The 25,036-nt window shown below is 41.4% G+C and overlaps 1 protein-coding gene across 19 annotated transcripts in view; it reads left to right on the forward strand.

The window, feature by feature from the left end:
* The window catches only part of TENM2 (teneurin transmembrane protein 2), a 1,291,038-nt gene that overhangs the window by 856,682 nt on the left and 409,320 nt on the right, over nucleotides 1-25,036 (forward strand). For 2 of the 19 annotated variants that reach the window (XM_053907079.1, XM_053907084.1), the window contains exons 1-2: nucleotides 9,485-9,784; nucleotides 10,320-10,402. The exons of 15 other annotated variants lie outside the window; for them this stretch is intronic. In XM_053907079.1, coding sequence (XP_053763054.1) covers nucleotides 10,387-10,402 — 16 coding nt within the window. In that variant the 5' untranslated portion in view covers nucleotides 9,485-9,784; nucleotides 10,320-10,386. Of the gene's footprint in view, nucleotides 1-8,743; nucleotides 9,006-9,484; nucleotides 9,785-10,319; nucleotides 10,403-25,036 lie in introns of those variants that run through there. 2 more of the 19 variants (XM_053907082.1, XM_053907081.1) reach the window with 2 other exon arrangements.

Genomic DNA, 25,036 nt, shown 5'->3' on the forward strand with positions numbered 1-25,036 from the left:
TGGCATCTCCCACCGAAATTACTAAAAATCTGATGGCACGCACAGAAAGGCAAAAGTTTCTTGCACAGACTGAAATTTAAAGCCTCCCATCATCTTTGTTTGGGACCTTTCATTTCCTTGACTCTTTTTTTTTTTTTTTTTTTTTTTTATAAATCTCTTAATGGAACCTGGCCCTTGAGTTTCTCGACAATTACATTTCGGAGCTGACCCCCGTCTGAAGTTGTAAGGCTGAGATTTTGACAGCTTTGTCATTTTCATAGCTGTGAGGGTTTATGTCAGGCTTACAGGATTATTGCTCTCCAGGAATACTTCGCTGCATAATCAAGTGGAAGGTCAAGAGATAGGCAAAACAAAACAAAACAAAACCCTCTAATTAAATCAGGAAGGGCTGACTTGTGCCTTTAAAAGAAAAAAAAAATGCCTCCAACTTCATGCTTGCATCCAAGTGCAACAATTGGCCCTGATGAGGGGCCTCACTTGTCACAATAGATGAGAAAAAATTGCCACTAAAGTGAGGGGCTGCTTGAAGAACTAGCTTCATTCTTAACTTCTATGGTGCTATTAAGGCCCTTCTCAAATCAGATTAGAGAAAGGCACTCTACCACATAGCTTGATTAGAGTAATAGGGGAGAGCAAGCTCTTGTCTGGCATCTGCTACTTTTCCTCCGAAGATGTGTAGCTTCTGGTTATTGGCCTGGTATGTAATGGAACCAGAGAGTAGTGCCCAAGCAGAATCGAAAGAAAGCATATGACTTACTCTACTATGAAGAGACTTGACAAAAGCCTGACTCCAAATTTTTGCATGAAGGGTAACTACAATAAGGAACTAAGCACCTTGTAGAATTCCCAGACAGTCAAACTGCTTTAGTCCTATTTTAGTTCAGCACATCCTATCTGAGACCTTTTATGTGCCAAACATTGGTTTGATATTAGTGGAACAACAGAGTCATTGAGCTTCATGGCTACTGGGGACAGGTGAGCAAATACTATAAATATATGATGGTAAATATGATGGTGAGGCAATACTAATAGCTTTTAAAAATTATTGAGCAGCTACTATGTACAAGCCATTGTTCCAAGTGCTTTACAAGGAACAAGTCATTTAATGTAAAGATTAGACTGTGATACCTGGAGCACAAAGGACATGAAAATCCCCTGAAAGGTGGTGTTTGAGTTGGTTTTGAAAGAAGTATAGGAATTATTTACTATTTTGAAGAAATATAGGAATGAAGGAAAACCCTTGCTAAATAGAGACACTCTCAGATATAAAGGCCTGAGGTGTGCCATAAGGTAAGGTCTTCTAGGAAATATGGTATTCCTGCAGTATAATGCAAAAGGCAGGTGGTGGGCAAAGAGCTGAAGATACTAGAACAGAATGAAGGCTTTGTGCTATAAGTGATGGATCCAGTGGAGAATTTTTAAGTAGGAGTGACGTTCAGATTTCTGCATTAGAAAAATCACTCTGGACTCCAGAATTACTTCTGTCCCTGTTGAAGTTATAGCAGCACAGATTTGCCCTGTAGACCTCCCCTTGAAAACAGCCTACCTGCTGAGAGTGGGCACTGCCCTGGGTGAGGCCCTCATGTAGAGCTCTCAGGGATCAGAATTCTGGACACTTCATTTGTTGACTCAAAATGAGAGGAATGAAGATTTTTATTTTTATTTATTGGTGAATCTTACTCATGGAAACATAATGCTTCTATATCAAATCTAATGCTCTAGGATTCCTTAGAAAGCATTACCTTCTTCAAGCAGCAACCTGAGTGTATCCCCCTAAGTGTCTAACTATGTCTGTGGGAATGACAACCCCTGGACAGTTGGTTGGAGCACACATTAACTCCCCGATGCCTTTGCATCAAGCTTGTCTGAGGCCATCTGTGTCTCATACTTACAGGTCAAGGAAAACCATCTTGGTGAGCAATGCCTATCTCTGATGGTCAGTAGCGTGACTAACTGTCCAGGCAAAGGAGAAGGGCAGTGGCAAGAGGGGGACAGAGAAGCAACAGTCACTTGTTTATGGGTCACTCTGAGGTGTCTAGGTGGGCACAAAGACTGGTGATGGTGTCTCCAAGACTTAACACTGCAGAAAAGGTAGGCCACAGGGCAGGAGATGATGAAGTTGACACTCATGTCTTCCCTAACCATTCTGCTTCAAGTTAAACTCTCCTTCATGTTTATGTAAACCAGCTATTGGAAATATAAAGGTTTACATCTGCACTGAGAAATGTCTGTGCCTCCTTGCCACCTTTGCTATGGTCACTGGCTTCCGCTTGTTCTTGAGCAGGGGCTAAGCACTTCTGTCCTGGAGAATATGGTGAGCGTCCCTGTTAGTGGGAGTGGGGATGAAGTTGTAAGACAGTGTATGTCTCTGAAATGTGTCTTGTAGTGAAAGGAAAGGAGTTAAACCAACCAAGTTTAATGACTGGGAAGCCCTTCGGAGACTGGAGGAACATTATATAATTGCCCAGGGTTCTGAGAGTTGCTTTACCAGAGAGCTTACCAGTTGGACACACCATACAAAACTGAGCAGAGCCCAGGGAACCTCTGTGCTGTGGTGGAGAGGGTATTGAAAGAGCAGGGAGAGTCTGTGTCTGTTCAAAACCTGGATTTTGCTACTGAGCTTACAACTGGGGCATTATTTTCCCTCTCTCTTCTTTCAAACAGTGCCATGATACAAGACAAATCATGGGTTGACAATAAGCCAGAGAATTGAGGCCCCAGCAGCAGGATTTCCAGCCAACCCCCACCCTCTGACTGCATGCCCTCACTGCACAGATTTCTCAGGAACAGGGCTCTGGCCCCCTTGGTCATTTCAAGCCTGTAGAGCCTTCATAAGTTCTAACCACATATCAGCTTTCTAAATTGAGAAGGTGACAAATTTTTAAATTCGTGAACCAGTGCTGTAATATTTCCACCATCCTACACATTACAATGCAAGAAGGCAACAGATAAATTTTCGCAGGACTGTGAGAACATGAAATATTGATGGGGAAAGGGAGCATGGCTGTGGTAGTGAGGTTCGCCTACAATGAAGGTAGCACTTCTCACTCTGGCTTCTCATTTTCCATCTCTCTCTTCTGATGGGTAGGACGAAGTGAAGGAATTCCTGGACCCATGATACCCAAGGCTAGTTCAGTGAAAGCTCTTAGAAAACTGTGCAGTGAAATCTGTATAAAAAGGTCTTTATCAAGTCTCCAGGGACCAATTGCTAATGCAGCTAATACACATTTGATCTATACAGATGATTTTCCCTTTGTCCCCAGGGGAGCCTCTACAAACACTTTGGATTTACATGGTGCCAGGCCCAAGTAGCCTGTCGGAAAATAAATAGCATTTTAACACATTCAGGCATCAGTTCCCAGGATGAAAAGTAGCATTTGGGCTCTTCTCTGAGTTTTCTATCTGGGCTATAGGACATAATCAAACTTCATTTTTAGAGCATTTCTTTTCCTGGTGACATTTCACTCTGAGGCACTGCATTCTGAAGAGAAAAGGGCACAAAGTAGAGACTCTGCTGGTTCAAAACAAAAAGAATAACATTTCACTTAGGACAGTATTTCCAAACACACGTTCGAGTATCATGTGGGTACCAATGAGTATAGGACACGTACACAAGACATCCGTAAGGGGCACCTTGTTGAATACCTAACTTTAATAGTAATCTGTTTAGTGTAATACATACTAGAAATTGTGTGTGTGTATAACCACACACAATTGTGGTTATATATAGTTAGCACTTCTAAGCTGCAATTTCATAGATATTATTAGCTAGGATGAGGTAAAGTTGGAAAAAGTATCTTTCTTCAGATTGACTTACTAAGTGAACTAAAGAGCCGAGGATCAGATGGAATGGTGGCTGCAGTGGTTGCAGGGAAGGACTGGATAGTGCACAAGCCTGGAAGGCAATAGGAAAATGACTAACACTTGGGAAATGCTGATCTCGGGAAATTCCCCACCTGTCTAATTAATAGGAGAGTCAGGGCCAGCTGCCCTTCCCAGGCCAGTGGTGATGAGTGTGGATCGATGAGCCTGCATCCCCAGGCAGAGACAGACCATAACTGATTCCCTGTAGCTCAACAGGATTTGAATCGCAATTCCCTGTTATCTGAAGTCCTGTTTTCCTTGTGGTTTTAAGCAGAAAATTGCATGTTCATGGTGCCTCCGTCGGGTGTGTCATATCAACCCTCCTCACAATGAAGTGATACAAGACAGGATACTGCAGGTCACTGAGGAGACACGCCTTTCAGAGAGGGATTTCTCCATAAGTGGGCTCTGCCCTGGGTTTGTAAGCGCAAGAGGAGAATGTGTAACTCTCTTATGATGTGTCTGAGCCCATGACAGAAAGATGATGATAGCAGAGCCTAGCTACTGAGTCTTTAGTGTCACCCAGCCACTGCCCATTAACCTCCAAGAGTTAGGTGAGCCAGGTGCCATTATTCTCCCTGGTATATTTATGGTGGAGCTAAGTTAGAGACCTACAACAGCAAGGAGATTCAAATCCAATTTTGTCTGACCAACAGGTTGGGTTTTATTCACATGGCAAAATAAGCCGCCGCTTTCCAACTGTGAACACTTTGGGGGAATGACTGTTACCACAGCTGTGGTGCTGTTCACAATGGGTATTTGAAAATCCTCCAGAGCCTTCTTTAGAATAGTGTCCAGAATCAAACTTCCTCCTTGGAAACAGAAATCACAGAATAAAAAAACATTGACCATGATCTTTTTTCAGGTATGGCAAAGTGTGGGAAAGTGGGGGGTTGGTTGGTGTAGGAGAAAGAGAAGAAATAGAAAATAATAAATCCATATAAAAAGGAATTTATGGGACACATGGGTGGCTCAGTTGGTTAAGCATTTAACTGTAACTTCGGCTTAGGTCATGATCTCACAGTCATGAGATAGCGTCCCAAGTCAGACTCTGCACTGACAGCGTGGAGCCTGTTTGGATTTTCGCTCTCCCCCCTCTCTGCTCCTCCCCTGCTTACTTGCTCTCGCATGCTCTCTCTCAAAATAAGTAAATAAACTTTAAAAAAAAAAAGGAATTGATGTGCCAAGGTTATCTTCCCAGATCCGTAGTCCTAATGTCACAGGGCCTATGATATAGTCCTAATGACATGAGGAAAATACATATTCTCCTTCATGTTTCTCCTTACCTGTATTATGAGGGGTTTGGATTAAATGACCATGTAAGACCCATTAAAACCCTTTGAATCTACATTAGGATAAATAATCTATTTTGATTTTGCCTTTGATGTATGGTGTTGCTAAAGCACTAGGGAAACCTTACCTTCACAGGTGACTCAGTCTGGAAAAGGACAATAAAGCCACATCATCATAAAGGATACCAGGAAAGTTTATATAGGATATCTCATTCTGGAGAGGTCCTGACACAGGGAACAGGGCCCACATTCTACCCCATCCCTGTTCTCCATGTTTGGACTCTGTACCAGAATCGTTGTTGCCTTCTTGCCCATGCACATACTTGGAATGTTGTAGAATAAACCAACTTTCTGAATCAGTTTCTGTATACAAGCAAAATGTTGTAAGTCCTATCCCTAAATAGCTTAACTATAACCTCAAAGAATACAATGACTGCTTTTCTTTTGCTTCACTTAAGTTACTCAGATGAGGCTTATATAGTTTCTGAATCTTTTCTGCCACTTTAACTTCTTAAACCACCAATTTGAAGATAGCCTTAAACAAGTGTTCTGCCTTATGGAAACAGGAAGTAGGTGCCCCAGGCAGTTCCTTGTGTTATTCTGGAAGCAATGAGAGTTTGTCAATTCTGCCAACAAGACACACGTAGGCCTCTTAGGTAGTCTCAGCAGTACATATTTAGGGATATTCATCATTAGGAATTGAGTTTGAGCTTCCACGGGAGGAAAAAAACAAAAACAGATTTTAAAGATCACCAAGAGTACCTCCATATTATTTACGGAGACCAAGAAAAGCCCGTGTCCTAAAACTAGCATTCTAACCCCACACATTATAAAAGTACAAATGACTCAGCAAAGTCAGAGTTAACACTCAGGTGAAGTATACCTCGTTTGAGGGGAAATGTTCAACTTAACACTGGTTATTTTAGTATGTACCATGGAAGGAAAAATAAGAGAAATGTTAAGCTAATGAAGCAAAAGCATGACTTACATTAGAAACCAATTAGCTGTGGTGATCTGTGCAGCGAATAAAGCCCAGCCATGTTACAACTTGATTTGGCTGATGTGTTTCAGAAGGACTCATAATTCATGTTTCAACTAGAAAAATAGCTTCAGCATATGATGCAACATACTGCATTTTTTGTTCAGGTGGTTTGACAGAAAGCAAAAGTTCTTTGAAACTCTGAGAAAGGATCTCAATGTCTGTGCAGTCCAGCTGTTCATCGGATATAGTCACAATGCATGTGGGTATTTTTTAGCAGTGAAATGTGGTAGACCCTATTTATTTTGAAGATGTATCATTTTGGTAGCTCTTGTTTTTATAAGCAAGAAGTGATTATTACTTAAAAACAACTGCATGCTCAAGACCTCTTGAGATTGTTTATATAGAAGGAAGACATATTTACTAACTATATCGTTAGAGAAGAGATACATGGGCAAAATTCCGTATTTTTCGAAGATATTAATAACCTATGTAGCCTTTATAAATTATGAAGTTTAAAGAACTTTTTTTCTCATTTGAAAGATTTAGAAACTTGTAGCAAAACCCTCATATGGTAAAATGGCTTAGCAAGATTTGTGGAACCTAATTTATTGAAAAACTTAAAATTTTAAGTAATCTCTTTCTGGAGAAAAAAAATCATGAAGTGTTGGTCCTGTATGTACATTATTAAAGCAAAATACTAAACTGAGATGAAACCAACATGTTGGATGGTGAAATAGAAACTGGCCGTGAGTTCCACTGGTTTTATCTTTAGCCTTGTGTGGGGATGAGGGAGCATTTGAAAGGTAGTCAGGCCTCTGCATTCCAGCAAAGCTGTACTAGGTGACATGAAATTGAGGAAGTAACTTAATGTCTTTGGTCCTCCTTCTCCTTTTGCATTAAGATGCCAGTTTTCTATTAGATTAGAGTCTGTCAACATCTGTTCCTAGTAGTGTGAGGGGGATGGGGGCATGTAGATAAGTGGACAGAGGTTTCTGGAGGATGGGACTTCAGGCCACTTTTTTTTTTTTTTCTCCATCTTGAGTAGAGCAACTTTCTTCTGGATATCAAGATTCTGAAATATGTTTAGTTTACAGTTTAATCAACAGAAAAGGATTCAGTTGATTTTTAAAATGTTGGAATTCCCTTAAAAAATAAATCCCCTCTTAATACTCTGTTTTTATATCCTCGTTAGTTTTTATTGACCTCTGTCTTGGGGCAACTACTGTGAACACATTTATTGGAGGCAAATGATAGTGATGAGTACGGCGTTTTGCACACAGATTGTCAGTAATGATCTGATTGCTCCGGGACCACTTTGAGATGGGGCTCAGGCATCTGTGAACCAGTCAGTGTAAGTTTTGTGTCTTTTAATTGATAACCTTTTGAAAATTCATAATAACCAAGGCTAATTCTGAGGTCACAGGATGCCAGGCACTGAATTAAGTACCTTATATTTCAGACTGAATCCTCAAAATCTTAGAAGTGAGTCTCATTATCTATAGTTTCCAGTTAAGAAAATTGAGGCTCAGAGAGGCTGAACAGTGTGTACCAGTTCACAGGTGAACAGATGACTGGCAGAACCTGAGGCTTTTCCCACCTTGCAGCTCTGGAGGGCCACAGGAGGGGTGCCCAGGGGATCCTTACTAAGATTTCTTGTCTGAGGTCAGCCTCTAAGTTGATTACTGCTTCGTTATTAGAGGAATAAATGATAATCTTGAATCATCTTCCTCCCAAGGAATCATCTCTGTTCTTGGCACTCTAGTTAGCTGCTTCTGAGTCCTTTCCAGGAAAAATTACAACGTGCATTGGATTCCTTAGTGGCAAGAATGAGTGGAACCACCTAAGCTGAGAGCACACTTGTACCCACATGTGGCTAAGGCCTCCTTAAGGGCCAATGGACTAGATGACCCAGGATTTGGGGTCTCAGGAGCCAATACTACAGCTTGAAATCCTCCAACAGGGCAATTTGTATCTGCTTTTCCATTCATCAGATCTTTGGGTGCCTCGGCTGGTGAATGATTGTGTGTGTGTGTGTGTGTGTGTGTGTGTGTGTGTGTGTGTGTGTGTGTGTGTGTGTGTTCTATTATGCTACCTATCATCTGTTTATTACTGAGGGATGTTCTCCTTCACATACTGGAGCAAATTTCCCATTTCTTCCTTTGCTGTGTATCAAAGGGTGTATTTGCCCCCTTTGGGCTCTATTCCACTGACCTACACTGTGTTCTCTACCATACTTTCCATCTCAGACAGCAATTTTCCATCCAAGTTGTCTGAATTGGGATGGACTAAGCCATTGGAAGTGGCCATCACTTAAAAAACTGGCAAACTTAGGAGTGCACATTCAAAGGACACCTTTGGAGAGAAGCAGGTTGCTTTTCTGTGTTCTTGGATGAGACAACTGACTTTGCCCAAGCTGACTTCTTGCCTAGATAAACTGACTTCACTGTGAGGTCCTGCCAAAGGTTGTTTCATTAAGCGGTGCCTGGGGCTTTCACAAAGTGAAGTCACCTCTGCCTGCCAAGCAGGGACTTTGTAGCTAGACAACAGGGGAATTGCATAGCCTTCTCACTACTCCTACAGAGGAAGAAGCTCCTGTCCTCATCCATCCTTTGCTGTGCCAGCATACCATTCTCTCTGCCTGTGGCTAATATGCCCAGCTCATAATGTGTTGTCGAGCTACTGACAAGAAGGGAAATGGTGGACTGCAACTTGGAGAATTGTTCATTTTGCTGAAGAGGAGACGTGGGGACAGAGTCATTGCTCTACTTGGTGAAATCAGTGGTCTTCCCATCTAGTGCTCTGACTTGGATGGGACACCAAGGAGCATTTGTTGGGTGAGCGTGATTGCTCTACATCCAGCTTGAAAGGTTAGTCATGTTGCCAAATGTGCCTTACTTCCCTTAACAGCCCATTCTAAATCAATCTTCCATGAATTCATCAGAATGTTTTTTTTTTTTTTTTGTAGTGTCACAACTTGGCTGCTTCCATATCAGCACCTCCAACCCAGGGCGGTCACTTGCAGGGCATGCCCCAAACTATTCTCAGAGCTTTCCTCCCTGGAGTGTCATCTGCTCACTCCAGGGAAAGTGTCCTTTCCCCCTGGCTCATTTGCCATCATGGCCATATTTCAATGCTCTCTTGGTTCCTGATAGATGAGTTGGGACATGCATCAAAGTGCTTCTGTTTCCTCTGAAAGAGGTTGAATCTGGGAAGGGGGGGGGGGGATATATGTGGGAATGGTTTAATTGTATCCATGAGGATTCTTAGTAATCAGGATGCCAGTGTGTGTTTTCCAGAGCCTAGAGCTGACATAAATAATGTAGCGTACCTCGCTTTGTGCAGGCTTGCTGAGGAATGCTGATGGAGAAAAAGCCAAACTGGGATCTGAAGCTCCCGGCTCCCGGCACAGCCTTTAAAATCTTTTTATTGAGTAGCCGTTTTGAAACAGCAGCCAGGGCCTTGGCGGGCTGTGTATGCTAGGAGAAGTGCATGAAGGAGTAACTTTGGAGGAAGCTGCTTCACTTGGTTTTTGGAGAATGAGAATCTAGTGCAGCTCGGGTGGCTCCAGCTAACGATTGGTTAATTTCATTTTGCCTTCCTAATCCCAGAAGGAATAGGACAGCTCCAGCAAGGCCCTGAGAGCCGGGTAAGTGTGCAGCTGTTGCTAACAAGATATGACTGGCCCCTCAAACATTGTTAAAAGCATCTTGCTAGCCTTTTAGAGCCTCTTGCCTTAATGGTAAGAGCCAAATGAGCTTTGCGGGACAGCTAACCCCAAATGAAGTCCTGCAGCTTAAGCTCATTTAAAGGCGAAGTATGCACTGGGGAGAACAAGAGGGACCACAAATGCCACAGTTCATTTGCAGGGAGGAAACAAATGTGTCTTTACGTGGGATTTTTACAGGAGGTCTGCCAAGCCAAATTTCCAATGGAAGTCTCTTCCAGAGTTTGATTTAAAGTGTAACTCAAGCCTTGTCTGGGGCACAGACGATACAAGTGAAGGAAAAGATGGCTGGGGGAGGGAACCAAAAGGGTGTTAGAAATAATCTTCTGTTGTTCATGCTAGGGGACAGGTTCTGGGCACTCAGTGAAAAAGACAGCTATTCCTTGCTTTTATACTCTGGTGATTTAGAGAAGGACCTCAGGGAACATTTGTTTTTTTGTTTTTCCTTTTGATTAAGGCATTTGGGGTCTAGAAAAGAAGATTAAAGCAGGATCAGTTTAATTTATTTAGTCTGCCTCACAGACATGAAGCTTCAGAATGGTAAGTATCAATTATGTTCCTATGGGTTGGGGACTAGCTGGGAGAAGGGTTCTCAAGAAGGCGTTCTAAGCAAGGACCTGTTAGCAAATCTGGGCTGTTTGATAGTTTTGGGCCAGTGACAAGAACCTATGTGTTGACACAGAAAGAGTATTGATGACTAGAAGGGTCTGTGCAGCTTACCCCTTAAGGGATGGTTCTTTCTGCTGTTGCTGGTGTGACAATTAGGGGGACTTCATTTGGATGCCTCATTCACCCACTTAAATCACAAGAAAAATGTAAAAATATTCAGGCACTTTCATCATGGAGCACATGCATTTTTTTGTCCCTTTTAGGTGGCTACATAATAGTGTTGACTTTTCTCTCCATTTAAAAAAGTATCATCTTAATGCCTTTTATAAAATTACACTTGGAAATTCTCTCTGTCATATGATCCTCTGGATGTGATGCTAAGAACTCTAGAACTTTTCACTATCTGGCTGGACTGGTGAAAAAGAAGCACTTTATTTTATTTTATTTTATTTTACTGTTTGTCTCCACTCCATTTCATCATCTCCCTACAGTGCCCAGGTTTTGTTTACCTGCTGCTTTGAAGGGTGTCATCAAAACCTGTATTCAGCAGTCACTAGAGCCCAGCATGCTTCTCTCTGTTTATGCGAATACTCTCCCAGACGAGAATTGTTTTGCCTTGTTTTCCTCGTCAATTTCTATTGTCACAGATAAGGAAAAGGGGATTGAGATTTCTTTAGTCCGAGGATCTATATCAACAGTTGTCTAGCAATCCTTTCATTCTTCGGGCAATAGCATGCCCATCTGTGAAATGGGCTTGAGACCCAATTGAAAATGCTAAACCTCTGCTCTCTGGAAGCTTTTCAGTCATGGTTGCAAATGCTTGAAAAAAGTTATAATAGACAATTAGCTACAGGGTCGTCTGCCAGCTGTTTTCTGTAGGACTGAGTTTAGAAATAATTTAAGTGCCCCCCCAAAACGGGTTGCCTGTTAGTTTTTATTTATAAGTGCATTAGAAGAAAGTACATTTTAACTGAGAGAGAGATAAAATGCTTCTAATAAACAAAACTCAGTTTTTATAACCTAAGAAGTGACCTGGAGGAATGTGAGGAATTGATAGAAGGCTGTGGTTCTCGGGTGCAAAGTCACGGCTTCATGTTTAATTTAACAAAACATTAAACATTTCATGTTTAATTTAATGAAACATTAGAGCACTAGGATTTGTCACCTTCATGACAGAATGTCAGAAGTGTGGGATAGTTTCAGAATATATGTTCTTTCTGCAGAATTCACATATGACACTGGAAATGTTTCACAACCGAGGATGTAGACTTTTTTCTAGGGGTCTTTTTTCCCTCTGATAAAAGCAGGAGAAGCAAAAAGCAAGTAAAACAACAAAAACAACAGCACATTAGGCATGCACTACTAGTCTAGCTAATTTTAGGGGGACTATTAGCAGGCATTTAGGCAAATCTATTAACATTTAGCATCAGCACAAACGGAATTGCATTTCTACTTTTTGTGCTTCTGACAAAATAAGCACCAGGATCTTCAGGACAAGAAAAGAATGGATGTTGGAACCATGTGTTATGTGGTCAACTTGATTAAACCCATTTGGATTTTTTAATGAACTATTTAAGAAAGTGGGGTGAGATATTTGGAAAATTTTAAGTAAATCTATCAGTGTGACAAAGATCATTACCACTGAGGAGGAGAAGCCTGCATCGCTTGCCAGGTTTTTTTCTTAGACTGGAAAATGTGGTTGGATGTTGTGCAATAGTGCTACTTTGCTTTTGGCTTGCAATGGAAAATTTTCCCTTTTTGTATTTCACAGTGCTGAAATATAGATATGCCCGACCTCTCTGTCCATATTTGGCAGATTGGTGGGACTCTTTTTTCATCTGATGCTTAAAATGTTCAGATCTTTTTGACAGGAAATAAGAAATTATGTTTGAGCAATGCAGGTGATTGCCAATTCATTAAACGTATACATATGTGGACACATGCATTTATAGACACACACACACACACACACACACACACACACACACACACACACACACAAAATACACAGGCAAACAAAAGTTCCCCAGATTCGGCCTCGATTCATTTGAACTATCTCCTGCACCATCTCTGGAATGCTGTATGAAACACAACATAGTATTTTGTGATGGCAGGCGTGCAAATACCTCTCTGTGTTATTATATACTCAGTCTGAATGTGCAGCTTCCTCGTGTGCCTTGAAGTGGCTGAGACCAGATGCTTCAGAGAGAGAGATGTCATATTAATGCAATTCAGAGGAGCATATGGCAAGAGAAAAATCGTTATGACAGTTACTGACCTGAAGAGCAAGTAGCTTTTTTAACCTTTAAAAAAAATTGTTTTAACTCAATCCTAAGTAGCAGCTGATACTTTATTTAGTTGAATATTTTTTAACTCTCCTATAGGTTGCATTCTGGAATGGGGGGGGCGGTGCAAAAGAGTGGCCTGGACTTCTAGAGAGCCCTATTTTCTTTGGTGGAGGTGGGGGGTGGAGAATCACCCTGCTGTCTCTGTGACCCCTCTCTAACCACCAACCTGACCTGTGGGTGGCTCAGAAATGATGGAGGTTGACAATCAACTCTCTTAATTTCAAAAGGCTTCTCTGGAGCACCCCCTCTATGTGTCTGGCACTCTGACAGGCCCTGGAAGAAAAAGCAAATGAGACATGGTTCTCATCTTGAAGGAGCCCTGTCTAATGGGGAACTTCTGCTAACAAAAATGTGTAAAGCATAGTCTTGGGTGCTGTGGGGACTGAGGAAGGAAAACCTTTCCATGGCTGCAGGTACCAGGTGGGTGCTGAGGAATGGGCAGCTAGTCTCAGACAGCAGGTCAGGAAGGCTTCATTGAGGCTTTTGGTCAAAAGAGGAACCTGGAAGTTTCCCCTGGAAGACAGAGCACAGAGCCTTCTGGACCCAGAAAAATGGTTTACAGATCAGGGAACTTCAGGTGCTGAGTCCAGGAAGGCTAGTTCACAAGGAAGGCAAAGGATTGTACTAGAATGATTAACACAGCCTCCATAGTGAATGGCTTTCCATACTTTCAGTCTGCACCACCCTATCAGAAGTCTAAGGCAGCCAGGCAATTCATGGCTAAATGGATGGCAAGGGTCAGGCATCGGAAAAAAAAAAAAAAAAAACACAACAAAAAAACAGGGCATGGGTTTATGTGAGAGCTCCAATTTCCATGTCTAATTCAACTTAGAGAAAACATTGTGCTGGCTGCCACTGTGTGGACCAAACAATTAAATGTGAAGGTCCCAGATGAAGCCTGGGGGCTGCTAGCTTGCAACCTTTGCAAATGGATAGCAGGTCCCTGTAAAGGGATTTCTTCCTCTGGCTAACTTGCTTCAAATCAGAAAAGATGTTGGAGGAGCTTTTACATAAGCATGGACTGTCTTTGGAGAGAAAATTTCCCCCAAATTTTCCAATTTTCAAGTACCCTCACTTGAAAATCTGCTTTTGGGAAGAGGTATTAAATACGTATGTTTGTTTACATCTGGGTGTGTGTGTGTGTTTATACAATGGTGGGTGTGTTTGGATTCTTTCATATAGTCACAGCTTCTGGAGGTGGAAGCAGAAATGCAGGTTGAAACACCGACTCAGTAAAGACACACACAATTAGTCTGTCACAGCTAATGAATGCCTTTTTGCCTAGCCAATGCAGTACATGATTTGGGGGTCTTTTTTCCTTGCTCTTAATTTTTTAATTTCCTCACCAGTCATTTAACAGTCTATCCTATAGTAACAGCAGATATGTTTCCCCTTCTCTTTGAAAGCCCTACAGAGTTCCACAGGCATACCTTTGGAGAACACAGACTCCACTTAGTGTTGACTTGGGATGATGGAAGGGAGCCTGGCAATAACCTTTTAGACCTTCTTTGCTCTGCCACCACTTGCCTCTCACCTAGCCCTAGGTCAGGAAGGGCTGCTGCTACACCAGAGCAGTCTGTGGGCAACACCTCCCAGGAAAGATTTGTCAGAGGGACCCACCCCTTCCTGTGGGCTCTGTGCTCCTGAATTGTCAGCATTTCCTTGTGAGTTAAGCTCCAGGCAGGCAGTGGGAACCCTGGGATTGGGCCCTGGCTGTCTCACCACTTTTGAGTAAGACTGCCAGGCATTTTCCATTTGCTGAAGTGACTGAGCTCACTGCCCTAACTTATCTGTCTGAAGATGCTAATATTTCTCAACTCTGTGGGAATATTTTTTTTTAATTTTTCTAAGTTTGTTTATCTTGAGAGAGATAGAGACAACGTGAGCAGGGGAGGGGCAGAGAGAGAGTGGGGGAGAGAGGGAATCCCAAACAGGCTCTAGGCAGCCAGTGCAGAGCCAGATGCAGGGCTCGAACTCATGAAACTGGGAGATCATGACTTGAGCTGAAACGAAGAGTCGGTGCTCAAGCGACTGAGCCACCCATTCCCACACATTCCCTGTGGGAATAATGTTAATGTGGACAAAGAAAAAAACTGTGGCCAAGATATCCACTTAAACCCCTGTTCCACAAACCAGCCACAACTTCTGTGTGTCTGGGGGGCTCCTGTGCTGAGGCTCACCTTTACTTCGTGAGGCTTTACTTCACCTTTACTTCTCAGGTCTGATGGTCTAACAGTCCAGCAAACCTAGTGCTGTTCCTTTCTCTCCACACGGATCAAGTTGCAGGGGCTCAGCCCCTTTCCCTCAGGATGTGAAGACAACAAATCACAAACTAGCAAATGAAATCACCCACCCAAAAGCTCTATGCCAAGCAGACTCCCCTGAATGTTGGAGAAAAAGGAAAAGTTTCATATGCCAGCAGTAAAAAGAACTTGAAATATCTGATGGTCTCTTTATTTCTTACACACTCTCTGCTGTTCAAGGAAGCAAAGTCAGTAAAGATCTATCCACTTGGGGCCCCAGATCCCTGCCAAGTTCCCTGTTGAATCTTTCTCTTCCAAACCAGCCAGAAATTCAAGTGTTTCTCTCATTGTATTTATGCAGAGCAGTTCAGCCCTCTCCACCTCTGCCCCCAAAGCCAGTGCCTTTGTGAGCACGCTGGTGGACAGAAGCCAATATATTCCTTGATTCTGTCCCAACACACTCTGCTAAAGGAAGACAATCATATAGAGATTGATTTCCCCACAGATACAAGTAATACTATTTCCCATCACCAACCTTCAAGCCAGAAGAGAAAAGTTGTTAGGTTTTTGTTTTAAATAAGAGTGTTTCTGACACCTAATACTGTATGATGTATTTCATTATTCTTCTCAATGTCCTTCCTTACATGGATGATTAATTGAATTACTGATTGATCAATTATAGAGGCACTGTGGCCAAAAGGTAAGAGCACAGACTTGAGCACCCTGCCACTTACTAGCTGTGTGACTCTGAGTGAGTTACTTAGGTTCTCTGAACTCCAGGTAAATGAGAAATGACCGTAGTACCTCCCTGACAGGGTGGTTATGTGGTTACATAATACATGGGAGAGTCCTTATCTTAGAACCTGGCATATGCAATTTGTTCTTTATTTTCAACTTGATCATTTCATTTCCTTGGTCCAAATTTCATGATAGGGTTTTTCCTTCTGTTTCCAAAATAATTTCAGTTGGGGTTGTTGGGGTACCGGGGTTGTTGGGGTACCAGGGTTGTGGCAGAGGCCAGAGCATGCCTCACCCCACCAGGAGGAAATTGGCACACAATTAGTGACCCTCCCCTTCCATCCTCAACCCAGAAGGGGGCATTCCTGCTCTCTGCCTCGAGGCTGGTTTTGGGGTTAGTGTATGTTTCTCTGAAGTACCGTCCTACTGATCTTTTAATCAGAGTGCTAATAAACCCCAGTGGTTCAGAGTAACTGGAATTAGCCAAACTTTTTTTTTTTTTCCAAGGGCAGTATTACTAGAAACACAAACAGAAATATCTCATTCATCTTCAGTGGCAGAGAATCCAATTGTTCGGCCTTGGTTTGAGTCCTCCACAATTATTGCAACTAAATTTTAATCAACAGTTTCGGTAACAATATTGAATTTAAAAGTGCCTAGCTACTAGTTAGAGCATGGCTTAGCTCATACACGGGCACATCAGTCATTCTGTGGTGATTAACATCTATTCAGAACAGAGAATGTATTATGGGTACTAAATTATCATAGGAATTAATGCAGTCTTTTTAAAGGGCTTAAAATATGTTAATAAATACAATATTCCAACACCTGCAGCTCAAGGAACCTAAGTCATTAAATTATATTTATTATTACAGGGATCTAGGTGGGGGGAAAAACGTTTAATGAGCATGAATGAAACAGGGGTTCTTTATTTAAAACTTCTTACCTAAAGAAACTGTTCCCTTTGAGGAACTCTATTATAGAATCATCTGCTATACAAAAAGTTAATCAGACACAATAATTTTTTAACTTTGAAAAATGAACTTCAGGTTTTCCGTGGGAACATGACAAAACTCTCTACTCTCTTCCCATTGAACTTGGGATTCAACTTCCCCCTTCCCTGCTGCTTCTCCACCTTCTCACTGATGCTCCACCCAAGGGCCACACCCTACCCAGCTCTTTTCCACCTCAGGGTCTTAGCACATGCTTTTACCTGTCCATGATACTTATTTTGCAGCAACCCATTGGTACATTGCCTGGTTTTGTCCTAAACAAATTTTAATTATTAGCTAATTTAATCCTTGTAGCAACCTAATGGACTGGGTCCCATTATCATCCCCATTTTACCAATGGGGAAATGAGTCAGAGATTAAGTGCCTTGCCCTAGGCCTTGCTGATCTGAGGTGATCCTCTCTTCACCACAAAGTTCTGCCTCTTGTAGGGTCAGCTACCATCATCTCTCAGATCTCAGCTAAGTTGCTGGCCCTGACACCTTTATCTAAAATCTTCCCCACATCCTTTTTTCTCTTTCATTGTCCAGGTAACCCTTTGTGTATTAGCACAATTTGAAACAATTATACGTCTATATATTTTTAGTTGTCGTTTCCTTTCTCTGTCACTGCTATCATGTCCATGAAGGCAGCAACCGCTTTTGTTTGATGCTCTACCCTCAGCCATATTAAAGTAACTGACATTTAATAAATACTGAATAAATACTTGTTTAATGGGTCCTTGAACTCCTGTGCTCACCATTGACTGTCTGTCTGTAGCCAGAACAAATTACATTTTTCATCTCTCTGGATAGACATCTGTCTATGCAGAGAGATGAAAAATATCTTCTTTTTTTAATTTTCAAAGAGTGGGGCTAACTCTTTTGTGTATTTTTTAAGTCAATTGATTTAAAAAAATGGCATCGTAGCATAATAATTTCTATATTAAATCTAGGTCCTTGTACATAAAATGTTGGGAAATTAAGATCCAGTGTAACTCATACCAGACAAGTAAAGACTCCAAGAACCTTGGAGTAGAAGCCACTTGGTCAAAGTAGGGGAGCTGGTTAAGACAGTGTTCAAGAGCATGCCTGAGTGCTCTCAGCGCATGGTCCAGTGTTGTTTCTGCCCCTTTGCCTTGCTCATTCAGTCACCCAGGCTGACAGCATCAAAAGAAAGCCATCAAAAACAGAGGAGCTTTTTCAGACTGACTTTTGCTGCTGCTAAGAACATTGTGCTTGGCAGGCTGGGAGCAGTAGATTGAAGCTCTCTTACTTTTTTAAATCTTGGGGGTGTTAGAGGTGAAAATTAACTGTCTGAATATCCTTGTGGTGGAATGCATTTGAAATACTATTTCCTGTTTCGAGGTGGAAGAAGGAAAATAAACAAACATATGTCGTGTGGAATTAAAAATGGAGGTCCCAGAACTACACATCATGCTCAGAGTGAGACACGAGCCTTAGAGAAACTGCCTTATTTTCCTGGTTTGCCAGCTTGCTGAGGACACGCTCTGACTACTAAAATCCCCAACACCATGGTTCTTTACCACTTATGAGCCATGGGCCACATTGAGAATCTGATTAAAGTTTTGGACTGTATGCCCAGAGAAAAAGAATATATACAAACGTGAAACATTTTACAGATTATTTCAGGGAGTTTATGGACATTAGTTTGTTCATTTCATAAATCTTTATAGGCCCATGGATTCTAGTTTAAGAAGCCCTGGTAACATATGATATTAGTTAATTGTAGTCGTAGTAGTAAGTTCTTACTATATCAGACACCTGGCTACCTTTGCGTGCGTGCGCGCGCGCGTGTGTGTGTGTGTAAATAGTTTTTACTTAATCCTCCGTTATTACAACTATTCCCATTTTATAGTGAGGATACTGAGGCTTAGAAAAGTTAAGAAACCAGAAAATATTAGAGCCTGGATTAGAACCTAGCTGATCTGATATCAGAGTGACACAAAGGCAGGTAGAGCAAGTTTGCATACAGTAGACCTTCACAACTTAGATGTAATGCCATGATAAATCTCATAGTAGAAAATAAAGGGTGAGCAAGACATCTTCAGAGTGTCACTCATAGCTACAAAGGGCTAGGGACTCCACCTGTAGGTCTTTGAACTCCTTGTGGAGATCTTATTGGAATGGTTTCAGGATATCTCCTCTTTCCAAGAAGTGCCCTCTTTCCTCCTACATAGTGAGGAAATTCCAAGGAGTTTGACATCCTTAACCCATTGGGCTGTTCTTGTGGTTTTTATTATAGCCTGTATTCTATTTATTTTCAGTTTGAGAATGTCTGTTGTCAAATGGGCAGATGGGTCCTGTCTGAACGTGAAACCCTTATAGGAATATTCAGAACCAACTGGATTGTTAGCAGACTTTATAAGAGGCGATTAGTGTGAGGTGTGCTCAGGTATTTCCCGCTTTCCCCAAGAGAGTGAATAGTGAACTGATTACAAGTTGCTTAAGAATGGGGGCGCCTGGGTGGCACCATCAGTTATGTGTCCAACTTCAGCTCAGGTCATGATACCACAATTCACTAGTTCGAACCCCGCATCAGGCTCTGTGCTAACATCTGGAAGCCTGGAGCTTGCTTTGGATTTTGTGTCTCCCTCTGTCTCTGCCCCTCCCCCACTCACCCTCTGCCTCTCTTTCACAAATAAATAACCATTAAATTTTTTTTAAGAAGCTTGAGAATGATCCTTTGACCATTTTTTTCCTTTGTTTTTTAAAGGAAAGGCATCCTGAGTTAGAGTTAAGAACTTTAATGGATTTATACACCTCTAAGTGTTTCTTCTTCATGGTGCTTTTCTAGTCTTTTTATCTTATAATTAATTTCCTAAGTACCTGCTTTGGCCCAGGCCCCTGGCTGGACACTGAGAATAAAAAAGTGAATCAGATAAAGCCTCTAGCCTCAAGTAGCTTACAGTCTAGTAGGAGAGCAGGATATGTGAACAAATCAGGGTGAGTGTTGTGGTGCATGGTATGCAAACAAAGGAGAGAGTGGTCAGCTCATGTTTAAAAGATTATGGCTAACTGCAAGGATAGACTTTGAGAACCAGCTAAGTATGGAAAGTGTATTCTGTAGGGGTGCCTGGGTGGCTCCATCGGTTAAGCCTCAGACTCTTGGTTTAGGCTCAGGTGATGATCTCAAAGTTGGTGAGATTGAGCCCCAGGTCAGGCTCTGTGCTGACTACTCAAAGCCTGCTTGGCACTCTCTCTCTGTCTCCCTCTCTCCCTCTTTCTGCCCCTCCCCTCCCAAAAAATAAACTTAAAAAAAAAGTATATTCTGTAGAACAAAGATTCTCAAACTTCACTGGGTGTCAGAATCCTCCAGAGGGCTTATTCAAACACATTGTTGGGCCCTAACCCAAATTTCTAATTTAGTGTGTCTGGGGTGGGTCCCTCAGTTTGCATTTCTAACAAGTTTTCAGACAGTGGTCATGCTGCCAGTCCAGGGAACACACTTTGAGCACACTCTTCTAGCCCTTCCAGAAGAAAGACGATAGAAAAAAACCTTCTTTCAGTTTTAGGTTTACGAATATGTTTCACTTCTCTCTCTCTCTCTCTCTCTCTCTCTCTCTCTCTCTCTCTGTGTGTGTGTGTGTGTGTGTGTGTGTGTGTGTGTGTGTGTTGTGATTTTCCTTATGAACATGTGTGTTTTGATATCTCCTTTGAAATTTGAGCTCTGTAACGTTCTATAAGCTTTCCTCTTTTTTTTTTTTTTTTTCAAAGTCTGACTTTGACTTTTTATAGGCAGGATACTAAGAAAAATGATAGGCCACTTCTAGAATTAAGAGTCTTATAAGTTCTTTTGGATGTGAGTCTGTGGGTCTGTGGGTGTGCCTTTATTCTGAAGCCAATCTTGCACTGTGGTCAGCATTGTTACTCACAAGATATCCTGGACCTATGGCTGGACAATTATATTAACAAGGTGGTCAAAATTCAGATCTGCTCTTAAATACCCTTAGGTGATCTCAGATCCCAGAAAACCTAAATTATGTTCCCAGAGGAGTGAAGAGAGGGTCAGGAGAGAAGGGGACACTCAGGAAAGCCTAAAACAGTGACAATGTTACAGCCTCGTCATAAACAGTCACGTTTTTGGCTAAATGCAATGGAAAACATGAATTCATGTCAGAAAACAAGACCAAGTTCCTACATTAATGATTCTGTCTTTTTCTTTATTTTCTTGGTCCATTTTGCACAGGAAATAAGAACCTTGCGGACAGAAAGATCATCATTTGTCAATCCTTTTACAGCAATTTTCCCAGCGTTCTTTCAGCTCTAAATGCTTTTAGTATTTGTCAGTATCCTATAATAGCTTTAATGGGAGGGGGAACAACAGCAACGACAATAACAACTATTTGCTGCATAAGAATGAATCAAGTGCCTCTCCTTTCTGGACCACAGTGCAAATGATGGTTCTGTCCATATGTGAATTTCTACATGCAGCTGTGCGGTTATTGTTTGCACTTAGACCTTAAGTTGTCTGTAATTTTTATGTGTGTAGGAATGATGCCAATTGAGAGAGAGAATGGACCAAAAAAAAAATATTTAGCATCTCGGAGATGAGACAAGTCAATAAACAGCTTGATTACTAATTCATTCAGGAACACAAATAATGGCTTTCTAAACTGAAACGACCAAATCCAATAACTAACTGTTTGTCAGGGCTGTAATAATGGTATTTGTATCTCTTTTAATTGGCTTTAACCTTTCCCTTCATGTGTGCAGTATTAAAAATTTAAAGAGGAAAGTATTTAGAGGCATAGATTTACGGCATTGCGTGGATTCCATGCTTTTAATGAGGTCAGGACAATAAACCATCTGAGCAGGACCTGCTGCCCGATGATGAATTACCCCCTTTTACAATAGATAGACTAGAGTGAGTGTGTGGGCACACACGCATGCTCACAGGCTGGTCCACGTAGACCAAATGATGCTCGGCTTTGCTCTTGAGATAGCACAGGGTTTCCAGTCACAAGGAGCGTCAAGAAATTTTCAAAATGCAGAGCTACCATATACCACATGAAAAAGTGAAAGTTGCAGAACAAAATGCACAATGTTCATGTACGATACAGATTCACATGTCTGTTTATGTACATGTATAGATGTAAGGACAGAAGGAAGGAAAGAGCAAACGGGAAGGAAGAGAAGAGCAAAAGAGAAGTAAGGAAGAAAAAAGGAGGAAGAGAGGAAGAGAAACAGATAATCTGAAGGGAACACATGGTGGTGTGGTACAGACAAGTCATGTGGTCTTATAGAACCAATTGTACAATACCTTTGCCCAATTCCATCATATCCTTAGCTTGAATTTGTAGATGAGGAGAATAGTTTCTCCACAGAAATCAGCAAGTGCTGCAAACCAGAGCTTTTTGTTTCTGGATAACCATTGTTACGCTTCTACTGATGTACCACTGGACACCTAACAAACCATTCAGAATAGTTCCCTCTAGAGAGTGGGTTTACTAGGAGGAATAAGTGAAGCATGAGGGTGGAGAATGAGCGAGAAGACTTCTCCCCTCTTTACACGCATCTTTATTTGAAAAGTTCATTAAGCATTTATTACTTTCTAATACATTTAAACAATTTGTTTTATTTTAATCTGCAAATATCATTGAAACTTTTTTAAAAATATAAAAATAGAATTAATCGCTTTTACTTTATAAATCAGGTGCAAAGCATTTGTAGAAGGAAAGTAAAAACAATTCAAACAAATGATAGAATATTTTGGTCAAAGGGCTTTAGACTCAGCCAGAAGTATATCCTTCAACAGTGACAACTTTGTCGCTCTTGTTAATCAAAAAGAATGCAGAAACACACACAAAAGGTTAACTAGATGAGTCCAGAAGAATGGAGTGTTTGCAATCATATCCCATCCAGAAACAAATTCTAGTAAAGAAAGTCACAGTAGCATTTCCAAAGTTCTCTTCCAAAGCTCATCTCTTCCTATTGATTGGTTGACCCAAATATTATCATAGTCTTTACCTAATCAGCAGCCTTGAGTCGACAGTGGGAAACATTGCTAGTGAAGAGAAGAGTGTTCTACTTCAGATAATAGAGCTGCCATCTCACTGAAAACATACCATCCACGTGGGCCAGCAGTCTAGCACCGACTGAAGAAATGTTGACCCTTCATTTTTGCAGCTTTCAGATACTGAGGTCTCTAGTCATCCTCAGTAAGGGGGAGGGCAAAGAGACCTTGTGGTTTCTCCTTTCTAAATCCTTGTCGTTATGTCAGTTGTTCAGTATCCATGACTGTCACCAACCCGAGGTAAAATTTTCTTAGGACCTGATTGCTCTTATTTCCTAGGATTCTTGCAGATGAAAGTCCATTCCTAGCAGCCCATACCTGACTGTTGATGACAACAAATACTTAATTGTATAAACATGTCTTCATTAGTGAACAAATATTTATATGCTAGGTGCTGAGTTAGGGATAGGGATGCAGTGGTAAACACACCAGACAAGGACCTTGCTTTCATGGAGCTGATGTCCCCAGAAGCAGAGGCAGATATGAATAGGTAAATTAGCAAAAATGTACCAGTGTGAGCAATGTTTGAAAAAACATGAAATAGGGTATGTGAGAGAGAGTACCAAGTGTTTTCTGTCTACCACTCTAGAGGTGTTGGAAGGGCAAACACCCGAGAAGTGAATGACACTATGATGTGAATGACAGCCAGAAGCCAACCATGTGTCGATCTTGTTACAAAATGTATGTTGGAAGGACTCTTTGTGAAGATTGTTCTGCTCCCACTGAGGGTTCACCCACTTGTAAGACCCAAGACCAAGAAGGACAGATTATAGATACTTTGTTTCTGTACTGGTAGCTATTTTCAAAGTAAACTCATGCAGTTGACATTGCTCCAAATACTTTCTGAAAAAATGTTCAAAATTGGGATCATTTATGTACGTGAAGCTGATTCTGTGGTCTTAAATATCCCTAAGATGTTCACTGGTCAGTGTAGTGGGTAGCATCATTTCCCTGAAAGAAAGAAAAATATAGCAGAGTCATAGCTTAGCAGTCATAAACTGTGACATCCCACAGTTGTGTATGTCTGTACCATTTCAGCCAAGAAGCCATATGTTGGAGGGTAATGCATGTAGGCTTCAGATCAAGCAATATCTGGGTTCAAATGCTAGTACTGCCAGTTACTCAGTGTTACTCTGAGCATTCAGTGCCCTCAGCTGTAAGATTGGGTTATAAAAATGCCCCCTTCATAGGATAATGATGAAAAATTAAATAAGGTCATGTCTCTAAAGGTCCTGGGTCAGAGTAGCCTAGAGCTTCCTTTTAGAGAAGTTTCTGGAAATATTTCTGAACTGTGTCTCAGCACAGTGAGACTATGATTGCATGGGGACCGAAAGAGCTCATTCTTATCTTTGCTTCCTTCTTTCTGTTGGATGCAGAACTACAATTTAGATCTTAAGGTTGTATTAAGTTTTCCGGATTGGGCAAGAAAATTGAGGACACAATTGTCATTTTTTCAGCGTGATCCGTAAGAGTAGACAAAACAGACATTCTCTGCTGGTACCCAGCAAGAGAAAAATCCATGCCTTGAATCCTTGGGTTATTTAAGAGTCCTTCCCTGACTCCTTTATCCTTGTTTCTTGCTTCTTGTAGCCCTCTTTGGTTCTCTCTGAAGCACCAGAAATAAAGCTTAGAACCAACTGGTCAGAGTCCTTGAATCACATCCCATGAACAGTGCAATTTATACAGCACACTGCATTGCCTCAGAATAGAATTGTAAGGACATGCGTGAATGCTGACTGTATTCCTAGGGGTAATGGAAGCTGCATATGAATATAAAAATAAAAAAATCAAAAACCTTGGGAGAAAAACAAACACGACAGAAGCAGCAAGATAATGTTTTTATGTTTTCACCTTTAATTGACTAAAAATATCAATATGACATATTCCTTGGACAGTCTCCCCACCCCCTCCCCCCCTTTTAATGGGAGCAGGGAGGTGGTTGGGAGAAAGAATACTCCCTGAATTGATAAAACAATGGTTACCCCTGGGAAGCTCAAAGTAGAGGGCTAGAAACAGCTTTTTTATTTTAAACCCATTTGCATTGTTTGATTTTGTTTCAAACCAGCCTGCACTACATTTTCAAATTGAGACTATACCTTTTAAAACAACTGAGGAGGGAGAGAGAGAAGAGAGTTACTTTCTACACAAGATAGCTACGTTGTTTTTAAGTAAGTTTTATTAACAAGTAACAATTACTTTTTTATGATACAT

This window comes from Panthera pardus, unplaced genomic scaffold (assembly GCF_024362965.1).
Source record: "Panthera pardus isolate Hobbes unplaced genomic scaffold, ASM2436296v1 HiC_scaffold_2, whole genome shotgun sequence".
Lineage (NCBI taxonomy): Eukaryota > Metazoa > Chordata > Mammalia > Carnivora > Felidae > Panthera > Panthera pardus.